The sequence below is a fragment of the Physella acuta genome, unplaced genomic scaffold (assembly GCF_028476545.2).
Source record: "Physella acuta isolate Inbredline_101_S28 unplaced genomic scaffold, ASM2847654v3 ptg000698l, whole genome shotgun sequence".
In the NCBI taxonomy this organism is placed as follows: domain Eukaryota; kingdom Metazoa; phylum Mollusca; class Gastropoda; family Physidae; genus Physella; species Physella acuta.
In genome coordinates, this window is record NW_026732217.1 from 465,527 (window position 1) to 488,562 (window position 23,036).

A 23,036-nucleotide genomic window follows, 5' to 3' on the forward strand; every position below is an offset into this window, starting at 1 on the left:
ATAAAAAGTAGAAAATCAAAAGAGCTTAGAACAGTGGGCTCCATCGAACCCGAGAGGTTCGGTAATTCAGTCTCAGGGCTTCCGCGGAGGTCAAGATACACACCTGACTCATAGGATTCATGATCGGATTTTCTCATTGTAGACGATACAACTATTAAGGAGGGTTTGGTGATTGCGCATATGAAACTGGTTGGGTTCGGTACTCCAAAAAGTTAAAAACCACTGCTTTAGAGTTATTTTGTAGACGGTGCAAGCCTTATTTGGTCTACTTTTGGTCGTATCTTTAGAACAATTTCGATAATAGTAGGCCAATGTTGCAATTTTGAATTATCAGTTAGGTTGAACAAAGTAATAATCAGTACAATATACTAATTTTCTTCTCTCTTAACATTTTGGCAAAGAGCGTCGCTTCCCATCCACCCGCTCCAACAGTCTGCTAACTCTTTTTTATGTTCCACAATCGTAAAATACGCTTTAGTTCAATGGGTTTCTTTTCTGGGCGATATCGGTTTATTCCTTAATCCGGTGTGAATTTTTCCGATTTTAGTCTTCGAAAAAGCGCCCCCCCCCCCCCCCTCCCCAACTAAGAAAGCTGGAAAGCTGTTTTTCCGGTCACTGTTTCTTAAAGATATACGTTTTACAGTTACACAACCAAGGTAGAAAACAGTTAAATCAGCCGTTACATTTCTTTATTTTGACTGTTTATAATTCAAAACTGCAGCTTAAAATAAGCTTTAAATTTTTTTTCTACCCCTTTTGGCGCCCCCCTAGGGTCGGCGCCCGGGGCGGCCGCCCTCCCCGCCCTCCCCTAGCTACGCCTCTGAGTATGACGTGTTTTAGATAAGTAATACAGAAAAATAAAGTTGTGTGCACTTCTAAAGGCTGATGTTTGGTGTGTGCCTACATTCTAGACTATACACTGTTCTTGTGGTGGATACGTCACAAAGGTTATTCCTATGTAAGTCGTTTATGTAAACATTCTTTTATTTTAAATGTTATTTTAATACATTATACAATAGACAAGGGGCACATAGAGATCAAAAAACCTTTTACGGTATTTATTAATGATGTAGTGAAAATGAATTTTTTATTATTATTTGACTGCTTAGTAGTTGTCTGTTTAAATGTCTATGGGGTAAAACTGTGTATCAGTTAATAAACATGCTTATTTTATTCGTTAAAATAGGTCAAGTGTAAACGTATCAGCAATCAAATTAACCAAAAATGCTGTCATTCCTTGATCAACAAACCACTGCTACAAAAATATTTTCTGAGGATCATATCTGCAACACCTACCCAGGAAAAGAAGAAATAAGCTCAAAAAATTACAATCATTTTCAAGCATTGCTTATAAGTCTTATACACCACAGTTTACGCTTTCAAGATGTGGACTATTTGTATTTTTTTCTCTTTGTTATTCAAGCTGTTTTCCTTACACTTACATTAATCAGAAAATCTAGGAGCAATATTTGTTTTAAAAATGGAACTATTTCCTACTTAGCCAAGAAATGTGTTAGCATAGTGATAAACAATGTACTTTCAATGGTAAACATTGACTTAAACCGTACGGATTCAGATGGGAAGGCTCCTTTACATTTTTACGCAGAGAAGAACAACGTATGTTTTGGGGAGTTATCCTTAATAGGAGGAGCGGATGTTAATGTCAAAACAACAGGGCTTCTGCGAGAAAAATCTCCACTATATATTAGCGCTGAAAATGGTCACAAAGATTTTGTTCAGCTCCTTTTAAAATGGAAAGCAAATGTCAATGAATTGAATGGTAATGAAAAAAAATCAGCTTTACATGTGTCTATTGAACGCGGATATGTGGAAATAGTGGATATTCTGTTGGATGCAGGCGCTGATGTAAATCTGGCTGACGGGAGAGGTGAGACAGCTTTACGTTATGCTGTTAGGCATGGTAGTTCAAAACTTGACAAGATGCTTTTTAAAAAAGATACGATTATTCGTCATGCTAGCAATAAAAGAGAAACGGCTGACTTGACTAATTGGACAGCTTTATATACTGTTGCTGTTAAAGATAGTAAGAGACTCATCCAGTTGCTTTTAGATAGAGGCGCGGATCTTAACAGCACTGATAACTTTGGTACAACAGCTTTACATTACACATCACAAGACGGATCAAATGAAATTGTCGATTTTTTACTTCAAGCTGGAGCCTCAGCAGATATCATAGATAATAGTGGTCAAACAGCTTTACACTATGCTGTGAAGTACGCACAAAATCCCGTAACAGCCTTAACATTGTTAAAAAAGACACGTGTTTTTGACATCGGAGATATGTATGACAATACAGCTTTACACTACAGCTGTCGGGGCTTTCTTAAAGAATTTGTCGAGGCGTTACTGGAAGCTGGAGCTGATGTTGACCGCAGAGGCCAGTTCGGAAGTACCCCATTGCACTACAGTGTAATGTACAAGCAGATTGAGACCATGAGACTACTTATCCAACGAGGCGCTACTCTTGACATTGCAGATAACAACGGTCAGACAGCTTTGGATGTGGCCATTATGTTTTTAAACGAAGAAGCATTTGCTGTTCTAAGACAACATGGCGCTATGTCATCAGCAGAGATTAAAGAGAAAAACACCAGCACAGTTGTGGACTGTTCAACGTTTACTGAAGTAAAATCAATGACAGGTGAGCTTGTATAAGTCTATTTAATATTTTTGTTTACAATTGCATAAAATAAGGAAAATTCAATACTAACTACTATCTTTGGCATGACAAATTTTTATCATTATAGCTGATTCTAACTTTATTGAAAAATATATCTTTATTGGGTTTAAAAACAGCTATAATCTCTAGCACAATATATGAATTTTTCTAATCTTAACTTTAATGTTAAAGCGTAATCACTAATCAACGTGTGTTACGCTGATTATCAAATCGACATAATTTATCTATATATTTAATAAGCCAACAATTCCATCGTATTTCCTGTGTAGGCTATTATTATAAGACCTTCCAAAAATATGTCATAAATTCAAGCAAACTTTAAATCACAAAAAAATTGTTTAAAACTTGTATATTGTAATTCAGAAACAACTTCATCACCAAGTTTTGCAACGCCACCAGCTTCTACTTTTACTCCATCTTTAAGTGATGAAACTACCCCAAGTAATGATACTGCACCACCTATGGATATAACACCATCAGCTTCTACAACTATTCCAAAAGCACGTGATGATACTACTCCAAGTACTAATAATGCACCATATAAGGATACAACACCAACAGCTTTTACAACTACTTCAAATGCAAGTAATGATAATACCCCAAGTAATGATAATGCACCATATAAGGATACAACAACAACAGCTTCTACAACTACTCCAAAGAAAAGTCAAGATACTACTCCAAGCAATGATACTGCACCATATATGGATACAACACCAAAAGACTGTATCACGACTAACACAGTTATTACTACCCCAAGTACGGATACTATAACACCAATTTCTATTACTAAATTTACATTATATAAATTTAATATTAAGAACATAAACTCATAAACTCCTGTTTTGATAAAAGCATGCTTTTGTTGTCATAAACAAAACAGAGTGATGTTTGATAAGTAATAAAAGCATATTTCCGTTTAGATAAGCAAGACACAATGGTCAGACAAGCAAAGACTAGCATCAAGACTGTAGTAAAAATAGGGAACAGAAAATCCACAACTATGTAAGTTTTTATTTTCCCCCTTGCTATCTAGTTATTAGATCAGACAAACATAATATATTCCAGTGCTATTTGGTATTCTTGTTGCTTCATTTACTCTTTAGTTTTCCTTCTTGACCATTCTGGCATAGACGTAATTATAAGTAATTTTAAAAAGCTTGATAATTTCAATAACATAAAATGCATTAAAATAAGAAAACGTCAAAAGCTATTTTATTTTTTAAAGTCTTTTTAGTGCGTGCTAGTGACTAACGTGTTTACATTAATACTTAACAAAACAAGCAAGCAGGCTATAATATTTATTTTTAATTTGAAATTTTAAAGTATGTTATGAATGTATTTTATTTTCTACCTTATAACTTTAGTGCAACGTGGTTTTTAAATTGTAGAAAGAGTTTATAGATGGGAAGACAGTTTAAAGAGTCAATAACGTGTCGTAACTTTGATAGATTGTATTTACTTTAATTAGTTGGGTTTGTTTTTCATTGTAAACTGCAGTAAAGGTCTTTCAATTGGCTGAAGATAAAGAGTAAGAGTTTGTTAATTTTTTTTAAACATTATGTGATTGTCTTATAAAAAAATAACAACAAAAATATTTCAATTTCAGAAATCATGTCAGACTTAATAGATCGATTTCTTACCACATTAACCAAATAAACATCAACAATGTCGACTGTCTGGCCATCAATGGGAATATCAGAACTTCTACTAAAAATAAATAGGCCTACATATAGATAAAAGTAATATGTGATTATTTATCGTTATGGTTGTAAGGACTGAAGCTGAATGCGTGTTTGTATACAATAAATTAATTTGTAAGAGTAAAACGACCCTGGGTTTATACTTTAAGAAAAAAATAAAAGAGCTCCCAATAAGATAAATAAAACTTAGATGGGATATGTTCCTATGGGGTTGTTTTTTTTGGGGGGGGGGGGGGGGGGGGGGGGAAAGGACGGGGGGAGGGGATATCTTGTAATCTGTACAGGTACACTACAAGTGAAATAAATGTGGTTTTAAAAACATGTTTCATGTACTTGTGCTGTATTATAACTATTAATTAAACTTTTAAAATTTAAATCAAATCACAATTCTTTCTTTTGGCTTTGCTTAAGCAATAAAAAATATAGATCTATATAGGGGAATTTCATAACGATATATACAGACTGACACTAAAATATTGTTAAACGCATTGTAGACTGCTATATATTTTATGACAACAAAGATTGTCCTCTTGAGAAATTAGAAATAAAGATTTATATAAATACAATAAACATAATATATAGTACTTAAATATTGTTAAACACAATATGGATTCTTAACTGCTAACATACTACGAAGACGATCTGAGTTCTCAAGAAAGAAATCGGTCCGTTCGAAATGGGTCGAAATTTCACTTCACATTTTCGACGACAAATGATTTTAAGGATGACATAAGCACACAAAACTAAGTGTAGTAAATTTTGGAAAACATAACTCATACTATGAAACAAATCCACTCTGTCTTTATCTGTAAGAGGCTAAAATTGCGAGTAGCTTCCCTTTAAATTAAACTATATTGGCTAAGGTTTCGAACCATGGCCCATATTTGGAATCAATGTACAAACTTAGACCTTAGACTTCAAGAACTGTGTGACAACTTGCCTCAGTGACACGAAGCCCCACCTTCCTGTTCTACGTTGTTGCTGTGGCAGTGACTTCAAAAGTGACGTACTAAATTGTAAGTAAGGCGGTTAATTATGTGAATTGTATTGTGGAATCGTGAGGTGATAATATATATTTATTATATTGTTCCCATTTAAATATTCGAATAATTATACAGGCCTAATTTTTTAGAAAGTAGGATTGATTTTTTTAATTGATTTATTTAATCTGCAATATAATATATCAACTGTTTATATATTTGTTAAATTTAAATTTATTGCGTGTGAAACAGTGCAACAATTAGTTAAACTAATACTGTGTATTTTTTAAAAAGTTTTTAGGATATCCATTAAAATACAAGCAACATTTCTATTTAAGGTGAATTTAAAGTTATTCAAAACACTAAGATAAGAGGGATATGTTTAGCTTTCATTTTATCGATTTAAAGAGACGTTATTCGGTCTTCATATCAAAAGCAGTGAGATATCTTCAAAACATAAAAATTATCTCAATCATTAATTTAGTTTCAATATATTCAAAACCTGTTCCATACATACAAGCAAACGCTGTTACTTTTTAAATCTTAAAAGTTAAAAAGAATCGTTGACTTTAAACGGACTTATGTAAAATGTCTTTCAGGAAAAAAGGGGTCGCATTAACAGACGAATTAACAGTTAAAACGTCCGTGGACTCATATTTTTGATTGAGTAAGAACACTATATATTTTACCTAATTGATTCACATATGAAGTTCAAAGTCATCATAATACGTTTCTTCTGACACACGATGACTAAAACCTATTGCAGTTTAAAAGATCTCTATCTCACAGATACCGGTGGTTCCTTTTTTTGCTTTTTAACATAAAATAATTTCACTGTCAGGCAGTTTCGAGTCCCACTAACATATCAGAATGCTAGAAGCATACTAGTGCGCTATTAAAATACCTAAAGGTGCTAGTAATATACCAGGGTGCTAGTAATAAACCAGGGTGCTAGTCGAAGTCTACTACACATCAAACTACACCTTTTTTTCAGTAAACTTTTTACCACAAATTATTGTAAACGTAGATGCTAGATCTAAAAAAAAATATTGTTAATCTCGTTTAAGGCGCACACTTCGTCAGTGTCAATATTAAAAGAAGTCTATTTGTGATTACGGTCGGTTGATTTCTATTATTTTCAATAGGTCAAGTCTAAACGAGCCTGAAAGAAAAAAAAAAAAGATGTTTCCAGTAATGAGTCAACAGACCACCACGGCACAAATTAAGTGTGTCGAGAATGACAGTAGCTGTGTTTTTAACAACATATTTTTAACATTAGGCGTTGATATGAATAGAACGGATAAGAATGGGAAAGTCCCTTTACATCACTACGCAGCGCAGAGCAATTTATGTTTTGCGGAACTTTTATTAAAAGGAGGCGCGGATGTTAACGTCAAAACAAAAGAGAACCATCGAGGGAGAACCCCTTTATTTATCAGCACCTACCTAGGTCACACAGATTTTGTTGAGTTACTTTTGAAATGGAAAGCAAATGTTAATGAATTGAATGGTTTTGAACATAAAACAGCTTTACATTTGTGTGCTCAAAATGGATATGAAAAAATAGGTGATATGTTGTTGGCTGCAGATGCTGATGTAAATCTAGTTGACTGTCGGGGTCACACAGCTTTACATTTTGCTGCTGCGAAAGGAAGTGAGAAACTCGTTAGGTCACTGTTAGAAAAAGGTGCGGTAATTAATAGCATCGACCATCTTGGTAAAACAGCTTTGCATCACGCAGCACAGACGGGTAAAAACAACATTCTCGATGTTTTACTTAAAGCTGGAGCCTCGGCAAACATCAGAGACAAGGGTGGTCGAACAGCTTTACATGATGCTGCCCTTAACGGGCATACAGAAACAGCTTTAACTCTGGTGAAGTTAGTTGATAATCCTAACGCCGCAGACGATGAGGGACTAACAGCTTTACACTACAGCTGCTGGTGCGGTCTTACGGAGGTTGTCCTTGCGTTACTGGAAGCCGGAGCCGATGTTGACGTCAGAGATAAGTACGGGAAAACCCCATTGTACTACGCTGCATGGTTTCAAACGGTTTCTCTGGTGAAAGTACTAATCCAACAAGGTGCTAACCTTGACATTGAAGATACTTTAGGAAAGACAGCCTTGGATATTGCCATTATGGTGTCAAATGATGAAGCAGTTGCTGCTCTAAAACAACATGGTGCTAAGTTTTCAATAGAAAACAAAGAGAAAATGGACGAAGTTTTGGACTGTTCAAGGCGCAGAAAGAGATTTAGACCAGTGACATGTAAGTGTTTATTACCATTACATTAGTGTTTACTAAGATTACTACCCTACTAGGTAATGACTAGTCCTACATAATAGGTCAAAGTATAGTAGACTAACATTATATTTTTACCATTACTCCAGATGCTAGAAAGAAAACTACACCATCTATGAATACAAGACTAACAACTTCTAACACTACTCCATATGCAATTGATGATATTACCCCAATTACTGATATTGCACCATCAGCTATTAGTACAACACCAACAGTTTCTACCACTAGATCAAATGCAAGTAATGATACTACCGCAAGTGCTGATAATACACCATCTATGAATACAACACCAAAAGCTTCTACCACTGCACCAGATGCAAGTGAGGAGACTACCCAAAGTACTGATACTGCACAATTTATATCGGTATTTGCCAGTGTTTCTTTCACACTTTTTCTCCTGGGGGCGCTTGAAATTTTCGGGAGGGTGGACAAAAATTTCCGGGGGAGGAGGGGGGGCAGACACGGTTAAACGTATATATTTTCTATATAAATTCATAACCCCAAGAGAGGCCTGGAAGAAACACTGGTTAAACTAAAAAGAATAAATACAGTATGAACAATATGTAAATATTTAATATTTAAAAAAAAACCATCACAATAAAGAATTAGAATAAACAACAGAAACTAAATAGATTTTCAAATCGATCTTGGAAAAGCAGATCTATAATGCGTTTAAAAACTGTAATAAATCATACTGTTAAATATTTGAATTTTTATCATCGTAATTTTAATGTTAAGGCGTAATCATCAGTTAACGTGTGTTATGCTGATTATTCAATCAGTTTAGTTTTTCTAGATATTTAATAAGCCGACAATCCCATGGTGGGCTATTATTTTAAGACCTTTCAAAAATAGCACGTAATCTCATGCAAACTATTAATCACAAACTTTAAATAATTACCTATATATATATATATATATATATATATATATATATATATATATATATATATATATATATATATATATACATAATTTAGAAACAACTTCATCGCCATGTATGACAACGCCACCAGCTTCTACAAATACACCATCTATGGATACAACACCAACGGCTTCTACAACTACACCAGATGAAGTTAATGATACTACCCCAAGGAATGATAATGCACCATCTAAGGATACAACACCAACTACTTCTACCACTACTCTACATGCAAGTGATGATACTAACCCAAGTACTCATACTGAACAATCTATGAATACAACACTAACAGCTTCTACATTTACTCTAGATGCAAATGATGATACTACCCCAAGTACTGATACTGATACAGCACCATCTATGGATACAACACCAACAACTTCTACCACTACTTCAGATGCAAGTGATGATTTCCTTGACGTAATTCGGTGCGCTCTAAATACCGAAGTGACTAAAAATTTTGAAAATCAAAGTACTAGCAGCACTGGAAATATTCATGTGTAAGTAAAAATATCCCATATCATTGTCCCTATTTTATAGCTTATATATAATAGTCCTACTTATAAACCCCAATATCATTGTTTCAATTTAGCCTTACTTTTTAGATCAATAAATATCTATTTCAGAAATGTGAATGTAAATTACAATCCAACCATCATTAAACACTGCGAAGAAGTAAACATAAATAAACCAAAGTACGTAGCCATCGACAGCAAACTAAATCTCTTTGTCGGAAAATCCTAGAGCATCGTTTAACGGATGGCAACTTCATTCGTCAAGTTTAGAGAAGTCTGTGAGAGAGGACTCTCCATAGGTTAGATCTAGCCAGCGAATGACTGCCCCAGTGTGGCACAAGACTGATATACTGGCTGGGTACAGGGTAGACTGTGTTTGTGTAGCATATAGATCAAATGTAGACTATGTTTAGATACTATATATAAAATACGTAGACAATATTAATTATGTAGACCAATGTAGATTTGTAAAAGTGTTATTTCACTTGCCATTGACAAGAGACATCTCTCATTATTTGAATTTAATATGGAAATTGAAATAATGTTAGAACTCAAATTTAGTGACTAATTTAGTAACTGTTTTAACTGTTTCTTACTAAAAAGATTTTAGCGAAATAGACACGAGTCAATATTTAGGAATTTGCAAGCACATATGTATTTCTTGTTAGTTTTACTGTTATTTAGTCTACTATTTTATCTTGTTAAATTTTAAGACTAAAAATTTCACAATTTATGTCAATGTCTTATTATTGTATTAAGCCTAAAACGGTAGCTCTTTAACATTTGTGTAAGTGCACCCAATAAACATTCTATTAGTGAAAAACATTAAAAGATCTCTTAACTTGCTGTCTGCACCTCCATATCTAAATTTAAAAAATAGGTAATATAGAAACAATTTTATAAACATCTTTTGAAAACACATATTTTTATATATCTACACAGTTGTAACTCTATTTAAAATTGTATACTATAAAGCTAATAAACAAACTGTAAACATAACGTGTCTAAAACTTTAAGAGAGAAACTGTCTGCCTAGGATGACAATTTTGTTGACAGCAAATATTATTCTCCTTGTATTGTAAATAAACCAAGCCCACGCCTCAGCATGTTGATGTGCCGATTCAGACCACAAAAACACTATGGATGTATTGTCTTTGTTCAGATTATAAATTCATTGTCATAATTTGGCTGCATTCCCATAAACCTAAAAACACGTCAACAACCAGACAAAAAAATATACGCAACAAAGTAAGTCTAAAAGATCAGCCTTGGAATCCCTCAACAAAAAAGTAAACTACAAGATGGTAAACCTTTGTAAATACCTAACTGAATGATAATAAACTTAATTAAAAACAGTACCAAATGAATCACCAACTATATATTTACACCCCACTTTCAATACCACATTAACACCAGCATGAAATGTCGATACTACATAAGTATTGTGTACCAAAAATACAGCTACGCCAAGAAAAGCTGACAATATTCTATTTTGAAAATGAAAACATTAGATAGCTAATCAATGTTAAAACCAATGGCAATCAATTTTATTCTTAATGTTTTAATTGCTGTCAAATTAAAGAGACAATATTCTCGACCACAATAATGTGTTTTAAACACGGTCAGCACATTGCTAGATTTTAACTCTATACAAGTATGACCGGCCATTTAACAGTGCCCTTTATGGTGTCTGAGATCATCTGATCACAACATTAACAGCTTACAAGATTATTAATTAAATTTCTAGCTAACTCCCCTTCTGATGATGGCTATAGCAATCTTTGTATTCATTTTTATTGATAAGAAGATATTGTTTCATAATTATTTGATCAAAATAAATTAAAAAACTATAACGCTAATAGGGCTGGTAAGTAGGTCACCAATCAGCTCTACGGCTCAATAAAACCTGCATGAGCCATATAACTGGTTAGTGACCTACTTACCAGCCCTATAGACACCTTGAAAGTCAGCCATTTAGGCCTAAGAAAAGATTGTAAAAACGAATATTTAATCAGGAATTAGGACTAAGATTGATTTTAACAATAGTGCAGTTGTGCGTTAACTCATGCGAATCTTTTCTATTTTCGCAAATGTTGGCCAAAATGTGCAAGCATTTCTATCCTAAATGTCTTGTATAGAAGAGAAACAAAATAGCGACACTGCAATGTGTTTTCATTTTGTAGATTAGATTGACTTATACTAAAAACAAATTCTGAATGATTGTCTTAAAACTGACTTGTAAGTAATTATTAAAATAATTTTGGAATTTTTCAATAATCTCTGTCTTGTTCAAATGAAATTATCAAAATAATTTCAATTTGAGAAAACGTTTCCCAAATTGTAGATCTGTTTCTTACCAAATCAGTGTGATGAGCACCAAAATGTCGATTGTTTTATTTAATTAGAGTTCCTTTTCACTTGTAAAGCCTGCATATAGAGTTTAGTTACATTAAATATTTTAAACGATACATTATGCAGACATCTGTATGCACAGTCTTGGGTTTATCCAATACATAAATGGGGAATTCCCGGCAATACTATGACTTATTTTTACCTGCTTGGTGTGTAGGGCCTACGGAATAGAAAGTGTGTATTCTTTTTAGATTGCCTAAAGATCTTCATTCTACGCTTTTCCTGTGCAGTTTTACACCAAAAAGGTACAGCATGTCTACTAAATTGTATGTGATTTATACCTAAATCTTTAATTATGACACATTATGTTATTTGCAGCAATACGTTTTGTTTTTTTTTAAATCAGTTTAATTTGAGTTTTTTATCAAACCCAGAAGTTATATTTTTTATTATTAACCAAAAATAGAATTAAATAGGAAGTACACATTAAAATAAAAAGATTCATTTTATCTTTAGTAAATTCTTAGGCTAGGCTTGTATAAAACATTAGAAATTTTATTTTTATTTCGTTTGTCAGAAACTCCTGTCCCACACTCCTACCGCCCTTATACGCTGACTACTACTCCAGCGTGACAGTTTTATATTAATTTATTTAAATAAACTCATTCTATATCTGAAGGCTGTAATGTGTTTCGCAATAGGTTAGAAATATTGGTTCCTCAAATTTTATTTCAGAATAATAAGTATAAAGTCATATGTAAATCTTTTAAAGGCACATTTTCTATTCGCACCATTAAGAAATCAGATTCCTATATTTCATCAAAACTTTTAGTTCAACGTAATTCACACTTTTATACACAAAAACATGTGAGCATCTAATTTTGCTTTTGCAGGTCGCTTTTTTTCTTGATAATTTTTAATAAAGTGAGTCCTTGCGATGCTAAAACAAAATAAAGTGAACATAAAGTGCCAGTAACGAATCAACCAACTACTACTTCACACCAAAAGTTTGAGGATAATGATAGTAATTCTGTAGTAAAAGACTTTTTTTCAAGTTTAGGCATCGACATAAACAGTAGGGTTTATATGGTATGGCTCTTTTACATCATTATGCAGAGACGAACAACTTAGTTTTGGGGGGACTTCTGTTGAAAGGTGGAGCGGATGTTAATGTAAAAACAAAAGATGATTGGCCAGGAAAAACTCCTTTACATATAAGCGTTGAAAGAGTTCATGCAGATTTCGTTAACCTTCTTGTGAAATGGAAAGCTAATGTAAATGAACAGGATGATATTTATCATAAAACAGCTTTACGTGTTGCTGCTGAAAATGGGAAAAAAGCTATAATTGATATATTGTTGGCCGCAGACGCTGATGTTAATCTGGCTGATTATGAAGGTAAGAAAATCGTCAAATCACTTCTTCAAAAAGGCGGGGATATTAATAGAACAGATGTAATCGGAAGTTCACCGTTACACTATTGAGCACAATACGGAAAAAGCAATATGATGTTTTTTTTACTGGAAACTGGAGCTTTAGCAAACATCAGAGACAACGAAGGCAAAACACCATTACACTATGCTGTCCAATTCATGAATAATGAAACAATTCAAACACTGGTAACCTGTAAAGATATTCTTGACACAACTGACGTAAATGGTCAAACAGCTTTACACTACAGTGTTCAGAAACACAATAGCGTCTTGACAGAAACTCTTCTGAAAGCAAATGCTTCGGCAAATATTAAAGACAAAGATGGTAGAACGGCTTTACATTATGCGGCAATGTTTCGATTTAAAAAAACAGTGCAAACACTTCTGAAATATACAGATGATCTTGACATTGGAGATAACTTCAACCAAACAGCTTTACACTACAGCTCTAAGATTGGTGACCCGGAAATCATGAAGATGTTACTGGAAGCCGGAGCTGGTGTTGACGTCAAGGATCAGTACGGTAAAGCCCCATTGCGCTACATCAATGGGTGGATTGATCCTTCCGTCGTCGAAGTACTAGTACAATATGGCGCGAGCCTTGACATTGTTGACACTTCCGGTCAGACAGCCTTGGATGTGGCCACTCTAGGATGTCACTATCGTGTCGTTAAATTTCTAAAACAACACGGCGCTAAATCTGCAAAAGAAAACCAAGAAAAAACAAACACTGAGTTGGACTGTTCAACACCAGTTTATACAACCCTTAGTACGGATACTGCATCAACTACTAATGCAACATCAGCAGTTTGTACCACAAGAGATGATACTACCACAAGTTTTGATACTGAATCCGCTACACCTACAACACCTATAGTGTACACCAGGATTACACCACATGCTAGTACCAACATTACACAGCTTATTACCAGCTCTACATCTAGACCAACAAAATCCACAAAATCTACTCATCTTAAAAAATCACGAAAGTCGACAAATACAATTTGTAAAAGATATAGAACACAGACAAAACTTGAAACGATTGGAGAGGATCGTCTGAAATGCTTTGAAAAACACGAGATGTTGAACGTCCAATACAGTGGTCAAACGAATTTAATCGGACTAGGTAAAACAAAAGGTAAACTACGATCAAAATTGTCATCCTTAAATCTAAATGTACCTATAGTCGTACGAATTTAAGGAAGACTATTTTTTTTTAAAAGTAATTATATAACTGTTCCTGTTTAGGTCAACATCATGAGACGATCAAACAAGAAACTAGCAGACAATGTATCGCCAAAAACAGAAAGAAACGAAAAAGAAAAAACGTGTATGTTAAATGTATAATAGTTTAAATCTATTTTTCTTATACTGTATTTAGACTTGATTTTTTTTTCATCAGAACAAAACCTCCACGGTTAGTATTTGTGTGAATGTTTAAGCAGTTATCCAAAAGTTTTATGTCTTTAATAACCAAATTAACTAGTTCATGTTCCAATTTTTTACACAAAATTCACAATATTTTAGTGATTATTAGACTTAAATAAATTATTCTTCAACTTAATTTAAATCCAGTTCACAAAGATTTAAGCCTAATTTTTAAATACAACCCAAAATACAAACAAATCTGCATTTTACTTTAATTTCAGTTTGTCAAATTGTTAAGCCCCTGCACTAGTGGTGATATAAACCATCAGGATAAGACAATGAGAAACAATTCGTCCATTGAGAAAGCTAAAACTACCAGCTATAAAGCCGGCAGATATAAATGTTTACTTTGTGGTTCAGCCGATCCTTTAAAATGTAGCTCAAAACTTGTCAGAAAACGGATCCCAACCTGCAAACATCACTTTCAACAACAAAATCGCCAGTGGACCAATACTTTATCCTGCAGAAGAAAATATTTCTGGAAATATAAGGCATGTGGTAAAAAAAGGAAAGAAAAATGTACGGGCCTTGATTTAAACAATTCTACAAATCCAAACACATTGGATGGGAATAAAATCGAAAATGCTTACGAAACAAAACAAAATAAAACAAAACTTGCCACACCGATGGTCGTTCCTCTTCCTGTATTAGCTGCCTTCAATTCACTTCAGCGGGCGCTAAATACTAAAATAACAAAAAACTTTAGAAAACAAATTGCTAGCAGGGTGGTAAAGACGATTGTGTAAGTTTCAACAAAAATATAGTTATTGGAAAAAAATGTTTTTACAATAGCCTGACAACAGACGATTACAATATTTTTATTTAGAGATGTACATTTTTTTTCAGAACTGTGAATCTAAATTACACCTCAAATACCATTCGAGACTGCAACGAGGTAAATATAGAGAACGTGAAGTACTTAACCATAGACGGCAAATTTGGTGGTCAAGATGGGTAACGGAGGAACATCTTCATTGGACATGTCTGGAGCAGCATTTGACAGGGCACTCCTGTGCTTAAATCAGATTTATACAAGTTGTTTGACAATTGTTTTAATCATTGTTTACTCTGTGTAAGCTGTTATAAGTTAAACTATTTTCTCTTTAATAAAAGTAAAAATAAATTTAAAACGCATATATCAATACTTTAAAGCTCTATATTCAAAGACTATTTCTATTTTTGTCAGATGTTTTTTATGTGTATAGAAATTGTTTTACATTGACTCACATTTCAATCTAGATTTAGATTATATGCTAAAAGTAGAACACAGACTAGATTTCAACAAGCATTATCATCATTAATTTTACCTTCTGGTTTATAATTGTCTTTATTAATATTTTAAATCAAATAAACAAAATTCAACCATTTAGTATTTTTCTTTTTAAATATATTTTTCCTCTGTGTTATAGTTTAAGTGTTTTATTAACTTTAAATGTAACATTGTCTGGATAGGCTTGAGGTGGGTATTATATTCATAAATATAAACAGGGTGGTAGAATATAAAGCACATTTATGGCACTCAAGTGTCTCGATTGAGTGTCTGTAAATACATAGTACTCTCTATAATTTTAAATGTTATCTCTCTCTCTCTCTCTCCCTTTCTCTCTCTCTCTCTCTCTCTCTCTTGCTGTCATACACCACGAAATAGAGTAAAAGACTAGAGAAGTGAGATGGTAACACATAACAGATGCGTTACCAGAAGATGCCTTTGGAGAGATTACATCAGTATCAGGTTATTTCGAGGGCTCGGCGTCTTCAAGTCAGTAAAGCTCATGGCTGATAAACCGAATAGTCCCGAGTTCAAACCCTTGGGCATATGAAGCTCGAAAGCTGGGACACCACTTTCTAGTTGAAACAACTCCATAATCAAACTGCTGCTTTGGAAGCAAATCCAAAAAGAAAAGGAGGCTGAAATATGAGCCAACGTCTTATATTGCGCATAACAAGTTGACACGTAATATTCAAATATATTGGAGAGAATTCCTTCCAAAATTATAATTAAGATTAAAGAAGAAGAAAAAGGTTTTCAAGTACGCTCGTATCAAAGCTGTCACAAATTGGAACGACAGGTTAATTACCATTGAGATCCACAAGATGCTGTCTAATAGAAGCTGGTGACACACATCAAGCCACGACACACAACTTAGCAAGACACACATTATATAATCTGAGATATGTTGCTACAAGACCCGTTTCTTTATTTATAGCTGTAAATTCTATTAGAGAGGATTTAAATCATCCACCAGTTTCTGGAAACACCCAAAATTCGTATCGTAAAAATAACAAAAGCTACCAGTTTATAGTGGCAATTTACAAGTCAAAATAAATGTAAGAGTCGGCTAAACCACTAATCTTTATTATGGCGAGATAATAAAAACTACCCTTTTCAATATAAGATCTTTTTTAAAAGTGTAACTTAGCTTTTGAAATCAGCTTGACATATACTTATGAAACTGGAAAGTTTTACTCAACAGCAGGGTTGCAGTATATACGATAAGGGTCAAAGAAACAAGGGTCCTTAACTTTGGGTAGACCAACGTGTGAGTTAGACTTCGGGTAAATTTTAGATTGGCCATAGTTTTCAATATAAATGCACAAAATTACCTTAATCTTTCCTTTGTCTTGAGTTCATATTTCTCTCATAATGTATTAGTAACAAACAAATTAAACACATTGGGAGCAAGGATTTCTCTTCTGCTCTCTCGCCTCCACTTTTATTTTAAGTTTACAAAAGTGAAAATGTATACAGATAGACGCGCACATATTTTACATATTTAAACAGACAACTGCAACATAGTCTCACTAAACACATTTATACAAACAACTGCCACACACCCTTCTAGACCCACATAGCTGCAAACCCAACAATGTTATCATCGAATATTTAACGCAGTCTAAGTATGACGTGTTTTAGATAAGAAATACAGAAAAATAATGTTGTGTGCCCTACTATGGGCTGGTTTTTTCGGTGTGTGCCTACATTCTAGACTATACACTGTTCTTGTGGTGGATACGTTACAAAGGTATGTTCCTATGTAAATCGTTTATGTCAACATTCTTTTATTTTAAATGTCATTTTAATACATCATACGATAGACAAAAGGCATTTTAAATGTCATTTTAATACATTTTAATAGACAAAGGGCACATACAGAGTTAAACCACTTCGGGTTGTATTTATGATGTAATAAAAATGACTTTTTAAAATTATTATTAATATTTGACTGCTTTGTAGTTGTCTCTGTAAATGTGTATGAGGTAAAACCGTGTGGCAGTTAATAAACATGCTTATTATATTACTTAAAATAGGTCAAATTATTTGCACTAAAATCAGAGGCGTATCCAGGTTTTCGTTGTAGGGGGAGCGAAAAGAGCAAAAAAAGGCGCCGAATTTTTAACACGTTCTATATACGTTTATATATATATATATATATATATATATATATATATATATATATATATATATATATATATATATATATATATATATACATATACATATACATATATATATATATATACATACATACATATATATATATATATATATATATATATATATATATATATATATATATATATATATATATATATATATATATATATATATATATAATTACTAGCTGTATGTCATTATTTCGCTATGATGTAAAATAAATTGAAAGTAGCACTCTGAAGAAATAAGAAAAAACATACAATGTAGGCCGACAAAACGAAAATTGTATCAATCTAATATATATATATATATATATATATATATATATATATATATATATATATATATATATATATATATATATATATATATATATATATATATATATATATATATATATATATATATATATATATATATATATATATATACACTACAATCAAAAACAATGAACGTAACACAATCTGTTTTGTAATTCTTGTAAAAAAAATTTCTTACATAATAATTCCTGGGAAATATTTAAGACAAGTGAAATAGGGGAAATAATCACTATCTTAATATAAATATGTATATATCTACACATTTAATTATAAATGTTTGAACAAATAAATAATTACTTTAGAATATAATGAAATCGTTTGACACTATTCGTTTTTACAAAATGTTTTTGTCTATAATCAAAATTTAATATATCGTCATCATAAATGCTAAAGTATTACAGCATAATAAAAGCTTATGAAATCAGCGTTGGTATAAAACCGCGCTTATTGATGTCATAGAAAAATATTCGGAATAACAGCCTACATTTAACTAACAATTGGTCTTTTAGTTCATATCATTTATTTTAATTAGCTACTGCTTCTTTCTGTTCTTTAAAGATCATTTTTTAACATAGTGATAGGTATGGGTTAGATCACTGTATTGATCACATACCTTTTTACTCGTAATTGCAAAAATAATATTCACAGTTTTACGTTTAAAAAGCTAATTTTCTGGCGGCATGGTACTTTGGTACATCATTACGCGTTTTTCTACATGTACTTAACAGATCAGTTCGGGGTGGGTTGGGGGGGGGGGTTCAACTTCATTCACCACTGTCCGGTCACTTTAGGTCAATTATCCAACCCAGTGTATACCTAGGTGTGACATTAATGTCGCTCTACACAATTGTGGTGGTGAGGTGTGTGTGTGGGGGGGGGGGGAGATAACCAACTCAGAGTGAACATAGCGTCAGTTTTTAGATGACTGTTCTAAACATACATATATATTACACAAATATATATTACACAAATATATATTACAGAAATAGATTTAAATAAGTAGCAGTTGTATTATGACAATATTTTTTTTACAGAGCGGTCTATAGGGAGGGGGTTGTAACTGTTTCATATAATTTGTAATTGTAATCACTATCGCCCAAACTGTAAGAATACTACTACTTCATCGTGATGACGTTGTTGACCTTGTCAAAATTTCCCCACCAATACGCAGTTTGCTCATAAGTAAATTTAAATAGAGGTGCCACATCAGTTGTATTTGTTTCTGTATTGTAATTTTTTTTAAATTAATCACACGATTCAAGCTGTATATATAAAGTAATTATGTGTGAAGTTTTATGTATAACATTTTCTAATTCAATTATTCGTAAGCAAATACATTATACAGTTGCCGTAAACTTAACACCCCTCTTGCAAAGTGGTACTACCGTAGAGGTTTTTAAACATTGCAATGCATCGTACTGGTTATTTTTAGAATGGCAAACTGATGCAGCTGTTAATACGTGTTGTAAACGTAGACACTACTAGACTAGTACAATAATGCTTAAATGCTTCATGAAAAGAAATCTTGGGATTTACATAGATGTGCCGACCAAAAATATTTTTTTAACAAATATCATTGTTTAAAACTTTGAGTTTAAAAAGTTTCCAAAAAGGCGCCACTTTGCTCAAAATGGCCAGAGGGGGAGCGGCCGCTCCCCCTGCTCCCCCCCCCCCCTGCGTACTCTACTGACTAAAATAAACAAACGTTTAACAACGTTGAAATTTAAATTTAGTTAATTAGGTTGATGAAATAATTGTTAAGTTAAGTTTTAATACATATTTCTCGACTTCTTATTTTATTCGTTAACGTAGGTGGAATAAAAAGTATCTGCACTAAAATAAAACAAAAATGATGTCATTCCTAGATCAACAAACCACTGCTACAAAAATATTTTCTGAGAATCAAATCAGCAACACCTACACAGGAAAAGAAAAAATAAGCACAAACAATTACACTTATTTTCAAGCATTGCTTATAAGTCTGTTACACCACATTTTACGCCTTAAAGATGTGGACTATTTGTATTTTTTTCTTTTTGTTATTCAAGCTGTTTCCCTTACACTTATATTAGTCAGAAAACTAAGGAGCAATATTTGTTTTAAAAATGAAACTATTTCCTACTTAGCCAAGAAATGTATTAGCAAAGGGATAAACAATTTACTTTCAATGTTAGGCATTGACTTAAACGGTACCGATTCAGATGGAAAGGCTCCTTTACATCATTACGCAGAGAAGAACAACGTCAGTTTTGGCAAGTTGTTATTATATTGTGGAGCGGATGTTAATGTCAAAACAACTGCGCGATATCCAGAAAAATCTCCACTATATATTAGCGCTGAAAATGGTCACAAAGATTTTGTTCAGCTTCTCGTGAAATGGAAAGCAAATGTCAATGAATTGAATGGTAATGAAAAAAAATCAGCTTTACATATGTCTATTGAACGCGGATTTGTGGAAATAATGGATATTCTGTTGGATGCAGGTGCTGATGTAAATCTGGCTGACGGGAGAGGTGAGACAGCTTTACGTTATGCTGTTAGGCATGGAAGTTCAAAACTTAATACGATGCTTTATGAAAAAGATACGATTATTCGTAATGCTAGCGCTTTTGGGGAAACGGTTGACTTGACGAATTGGACAACTTTATATACTGTTGCTGTTAAAGATAGTAAGAAACTCATCCAGTTTCTTTTAGATAAAGGCGCGGCTATTAATAGCATTGATAATTTTGGGAAAACGGCTTTACATTACGTATCACACAACGGTTTAAGTGAAATAGTCGATTTTTTACTTGAAGCTGGAGCCTCAGCAGATATCATAGATAATAGTGGTCAAACAGCTTTACACTATGCTGTGAACTACGCACAAAATCCCGTAACAGCCTTAACATTGTTAAAAAAGACACGTGTTTTTGACATCGGAGATATGTATGACAATACAGCTTTACACTACAGCTGTCGGGGATTTCTTAAAGAAATTGTCGAGGCGTTACTGGAAGCTGGAGCTGATGTTGACCGCAGAGATAAGCACGGGAAGACCCCATTGCATTACAGTGTAATAGGTAAGAAGATTGAGACCATGAGACTACTTATACAACGTGGCGCTAATCTTGACATCACAGACAACAACGGTCAGACAGCTTTGGATGCGGCCACTATGTTTTTAAACGATGAAGCAGTTGCTGTTCTAAGACAACACGGAGCTAAGTCATCAGCAGAGATTAAAGAGAAAAACACCAACACTGTTGTGGACTTTTCAACGTTTACTGAAGTAAAATCAACAAATGGTGAGCGTATTTGAGTGTATTTGATATGTTAAATTACAATTGCTTAAAATAAGGAAAACTTACTTCTAATTACAATTTTTTGCATGACAAAGTTTATCATTTTATTATATCTATAATTTCACCTTTATTAGAAAAGTTGATCTATATTGAGTTTAACAGCTATAAATATGTTGCACAATATATAAATTTTTCTCATTTTTATTAAATGTTAAAGCGTAATCATAAATCAACGTCTCTTATGCTGATTATTAAATCAACATTTTTTGTCTAGATATTTAATCAGCATACAGTCCCATCACACATCCTATTATTATTCTAAGACCTTTCAAAAATATTTCATAATTTCATGTAAACTATAAATCACAAAACTTTCAATAAATATATATATTGTAATTCAGAAACAACTTCATCACCAAGTATTACAACGCCACCAGCTTCTACTTATATTCCATTTTTAAGAGATGATACTACCCCAAGTAATGACACTACACCATCTATGGATGCAACACCATCAGCTTCTTCCGATGCTCCAAATGAAAGTGATGATACTACCCCAAATTCTGATAATGCACCATCTTTGGTTATGACACCAACAGCTTCCACAACTACTCTAGTTACAAATAATGATACTACACTATCTCTGGATACAACACCTATAGCTGCTACCGCTATACCAGATGCAATTGATGATACTACCCAAAGTACTGATACTGCACCATCTATAGATACAACACCAACAGCCTCTTCTACTACACCAGATGCAAGTGTTGAAACTACCCATAATACTGACATTGCACCAAGTGTAAAAACACAAGAAGAGATTAATGTCAAAAGTGTCGACATATTGGAGGAGAGCTACATCGAGAATGTTAAAGATACTAAACGAACACAAACAAAATCTGTGACTCAATTAGATGACTATTTTCCATTACTTGATTTTAAAAATGTCATTGAGAAAGAAATGGCGAAAATGTCCGAAAATGTAAAGGCAAGAAGCAGCGGAATGACGGTTATGTAAGTTTGAACAATTCTGTAGTGTATTAAAATATAGAGGTTGTGTTTTTACATAAAATTTAAAAATTATAAAGGCCTACTCGCTGCTTTTTCTGTCGTAAAAGCCAATAGAGCTACGTTCTATCAAAACAAAGTATATTTAAAAAGGTTTTAAGATAATTCAAAACATTTTATTAGTAACTCCATTAGCATCCCCACACCATTTTCCTACAAAATTCGCTGTGCCTACTTATATACTATATCATTATTAATACTATTGTTTAAAAATAATTTTAAAAATCATGTGAATTGAAATAACTATTTTCAGGAATGTGAGTATCCATTACAATCCAAAGACAGTACATTGCAACGAGTTAAATGTGGAGAATGTAATGTTCTTCGCCATGGACAGCAATCAAAACATCTTCATTGGCAAGTCTAAAGGAGCTTGTGACAGAGCAGCTTTAGACTCTTCTGCCATTACGTGAACCAGGGGTCATCCATAAATGTCGTCACGCTTTTTTTAACTATATTTTTACCTTCTCCCCCCCCCCCCCCTCCGTCACACAACGTCAGAACCACCCACCCCCCTAAACTGACGTCACACCTCAGCCTACAACTCCCCTCCAAATTGCAGTTGAATTTTTCTTAAAACATC

At 33.2% G+C, this 23,036-nt stretch overlaps 4 protein-coding genes across 4 annotated transcripts in view; all 4 read left to right on the forward strand.

Moving 5' to 3' along the window:
• LOC131949465 (ankyrin-3-like) overlaps positions 1-23,036 on the forward strand; it is a 124,186-nt gene that overhangs the window by 44,993 nt on the left and 56,157 nt on the right. The gene's annotated exons all lie outside the window — the stretch shown is intronic.
• On the forward strand, positions 1,225-4,593 carry LOC131949459 (putative ankyrin repeat protein RF_0381). Its single transcript, XM_059311365.1, has 4 exons — positions 1,225-2,662; positions 3,065-3,460; positions 3,625-3,706; positions 4,311-4,593. The coding sequence occupies exons 1-4, from the start codon at positions 1,225-1,227 to the stop codon at positions 4,423-4,425; spliced, it is 2,031 nt and encodes a 676-aa protein (XP_059167348.1). The 3' UTR covers positions 4,426-4,593.
• Positions 5,353-9,725, forward strand: LOC131949460 (serine/threonine-protein phosphatase 6 regulatory ankyrin repeat subunit B). Its single transcript, XM_059311366.1, has 5 exons — positions 5,353-5,420; positions 6,530-7,653; positions 7,776-8,027; positions 8,670-9,114; positions 9,241-9,725. Exons 2-5 carry the CDS (start codon positions 6,672-6,674, stop codon positions 9,356-9,358), a joined length of 1,797 nt encoding a protein of 598 aa, XP_059167349.1. The 5' UTR covers positions 5,353-5,420; positions 6,530-6,671; the 3' UTR covers positions 9,359-9,725.
• Positions 12,573-15,300, forward strand: LOC131949462 (putative ankyrin repeat protein RF_0381). The gene is made up of 4 exons (XM_059311367.1): positions 12,573-12,879; positions 13,114-14,040; positions 14,163-14,244; positions 15,189-15,300. Exons 1-4 carry the CDS (start codon positions 12,573-12,575, stop codon positions 15,298-15,300), a joined length of 1,428 nt encoding a protein of 475 aa, XP_059167350.1.

What these genes read in the sequence shown, in the direction of transcription:
- LOC131949460 (XM_059311366.1), top strand. Translation starts at nt 6,672, where the DNA reads ATGAATAGAACGGATAAGAATGGGAAAGTCCCTTTACATCACTACGCA. An exon ending in AAGTGAGGAGACTACCCAAA is followed by an intron (nt 8,028 to 8,669) that starts GTACTGATACTG and finishes TACATAATTTAG; the next exon opens with AAACAACTTCATCGCCATGT. An exon ending in AGCACTGGAAATATTCATGT is followed by an intron (nt 9,115 to 9,240) that starts GTAAGTAAAAAT and finishes TATCTATTTCAG; the next exon opens with AAATGTGAATGTAAATTACA.
- LOC131949462 (XM_059311367.1), top strand. Translation starts at nt 12,573, where the DNA reads ATGGCTCTTTTACATCATTATGCAGAGACGAACAACTTAGTTTTGGGG. An exon ending in TAATCTGGCTGATTATGAAG is followed by an intron (nt 12,880 to 13,113) that starts GTAAGAAAATCG and finishes TAACCTGTAAAG; the next exon opens with ATATTCTTGACACAACTGAC. An exon ending in AAACGAAAAAGAAAAAACGT is followed by an intron (nt 14,245 to 15,188) that starts GTATGTTAAATG and finishes ATTTTTTTTCAG; the next exon opens with AACTGTGAATCTAAATTACA.
- LOC131949459 (XM_059311365.1), top strand. Translation starts at nt 1,225, where the DNA reads ATGCTGTCATTCCTTGATCAACAAACCACTGCTACAAAAATATTTTCT. An exon ending in TGAAGTAAAATCAATGACAG is followed by an intron (nt 2,663 to 3,064) that starts GTGAGCTTGTAT and finishes ATTGTAATTCAG; the next exon opens with AAACAACTTCATCACCAAGT. An exon ending in CACAGTTATTACTACCCCAA is followed by an intron (nt 3,461 to 3,624) that starts GTACGGATACTA and finishes ATTTCCGTTTAG; the next exon opens with ATAAGCAAGACACAATGGTC.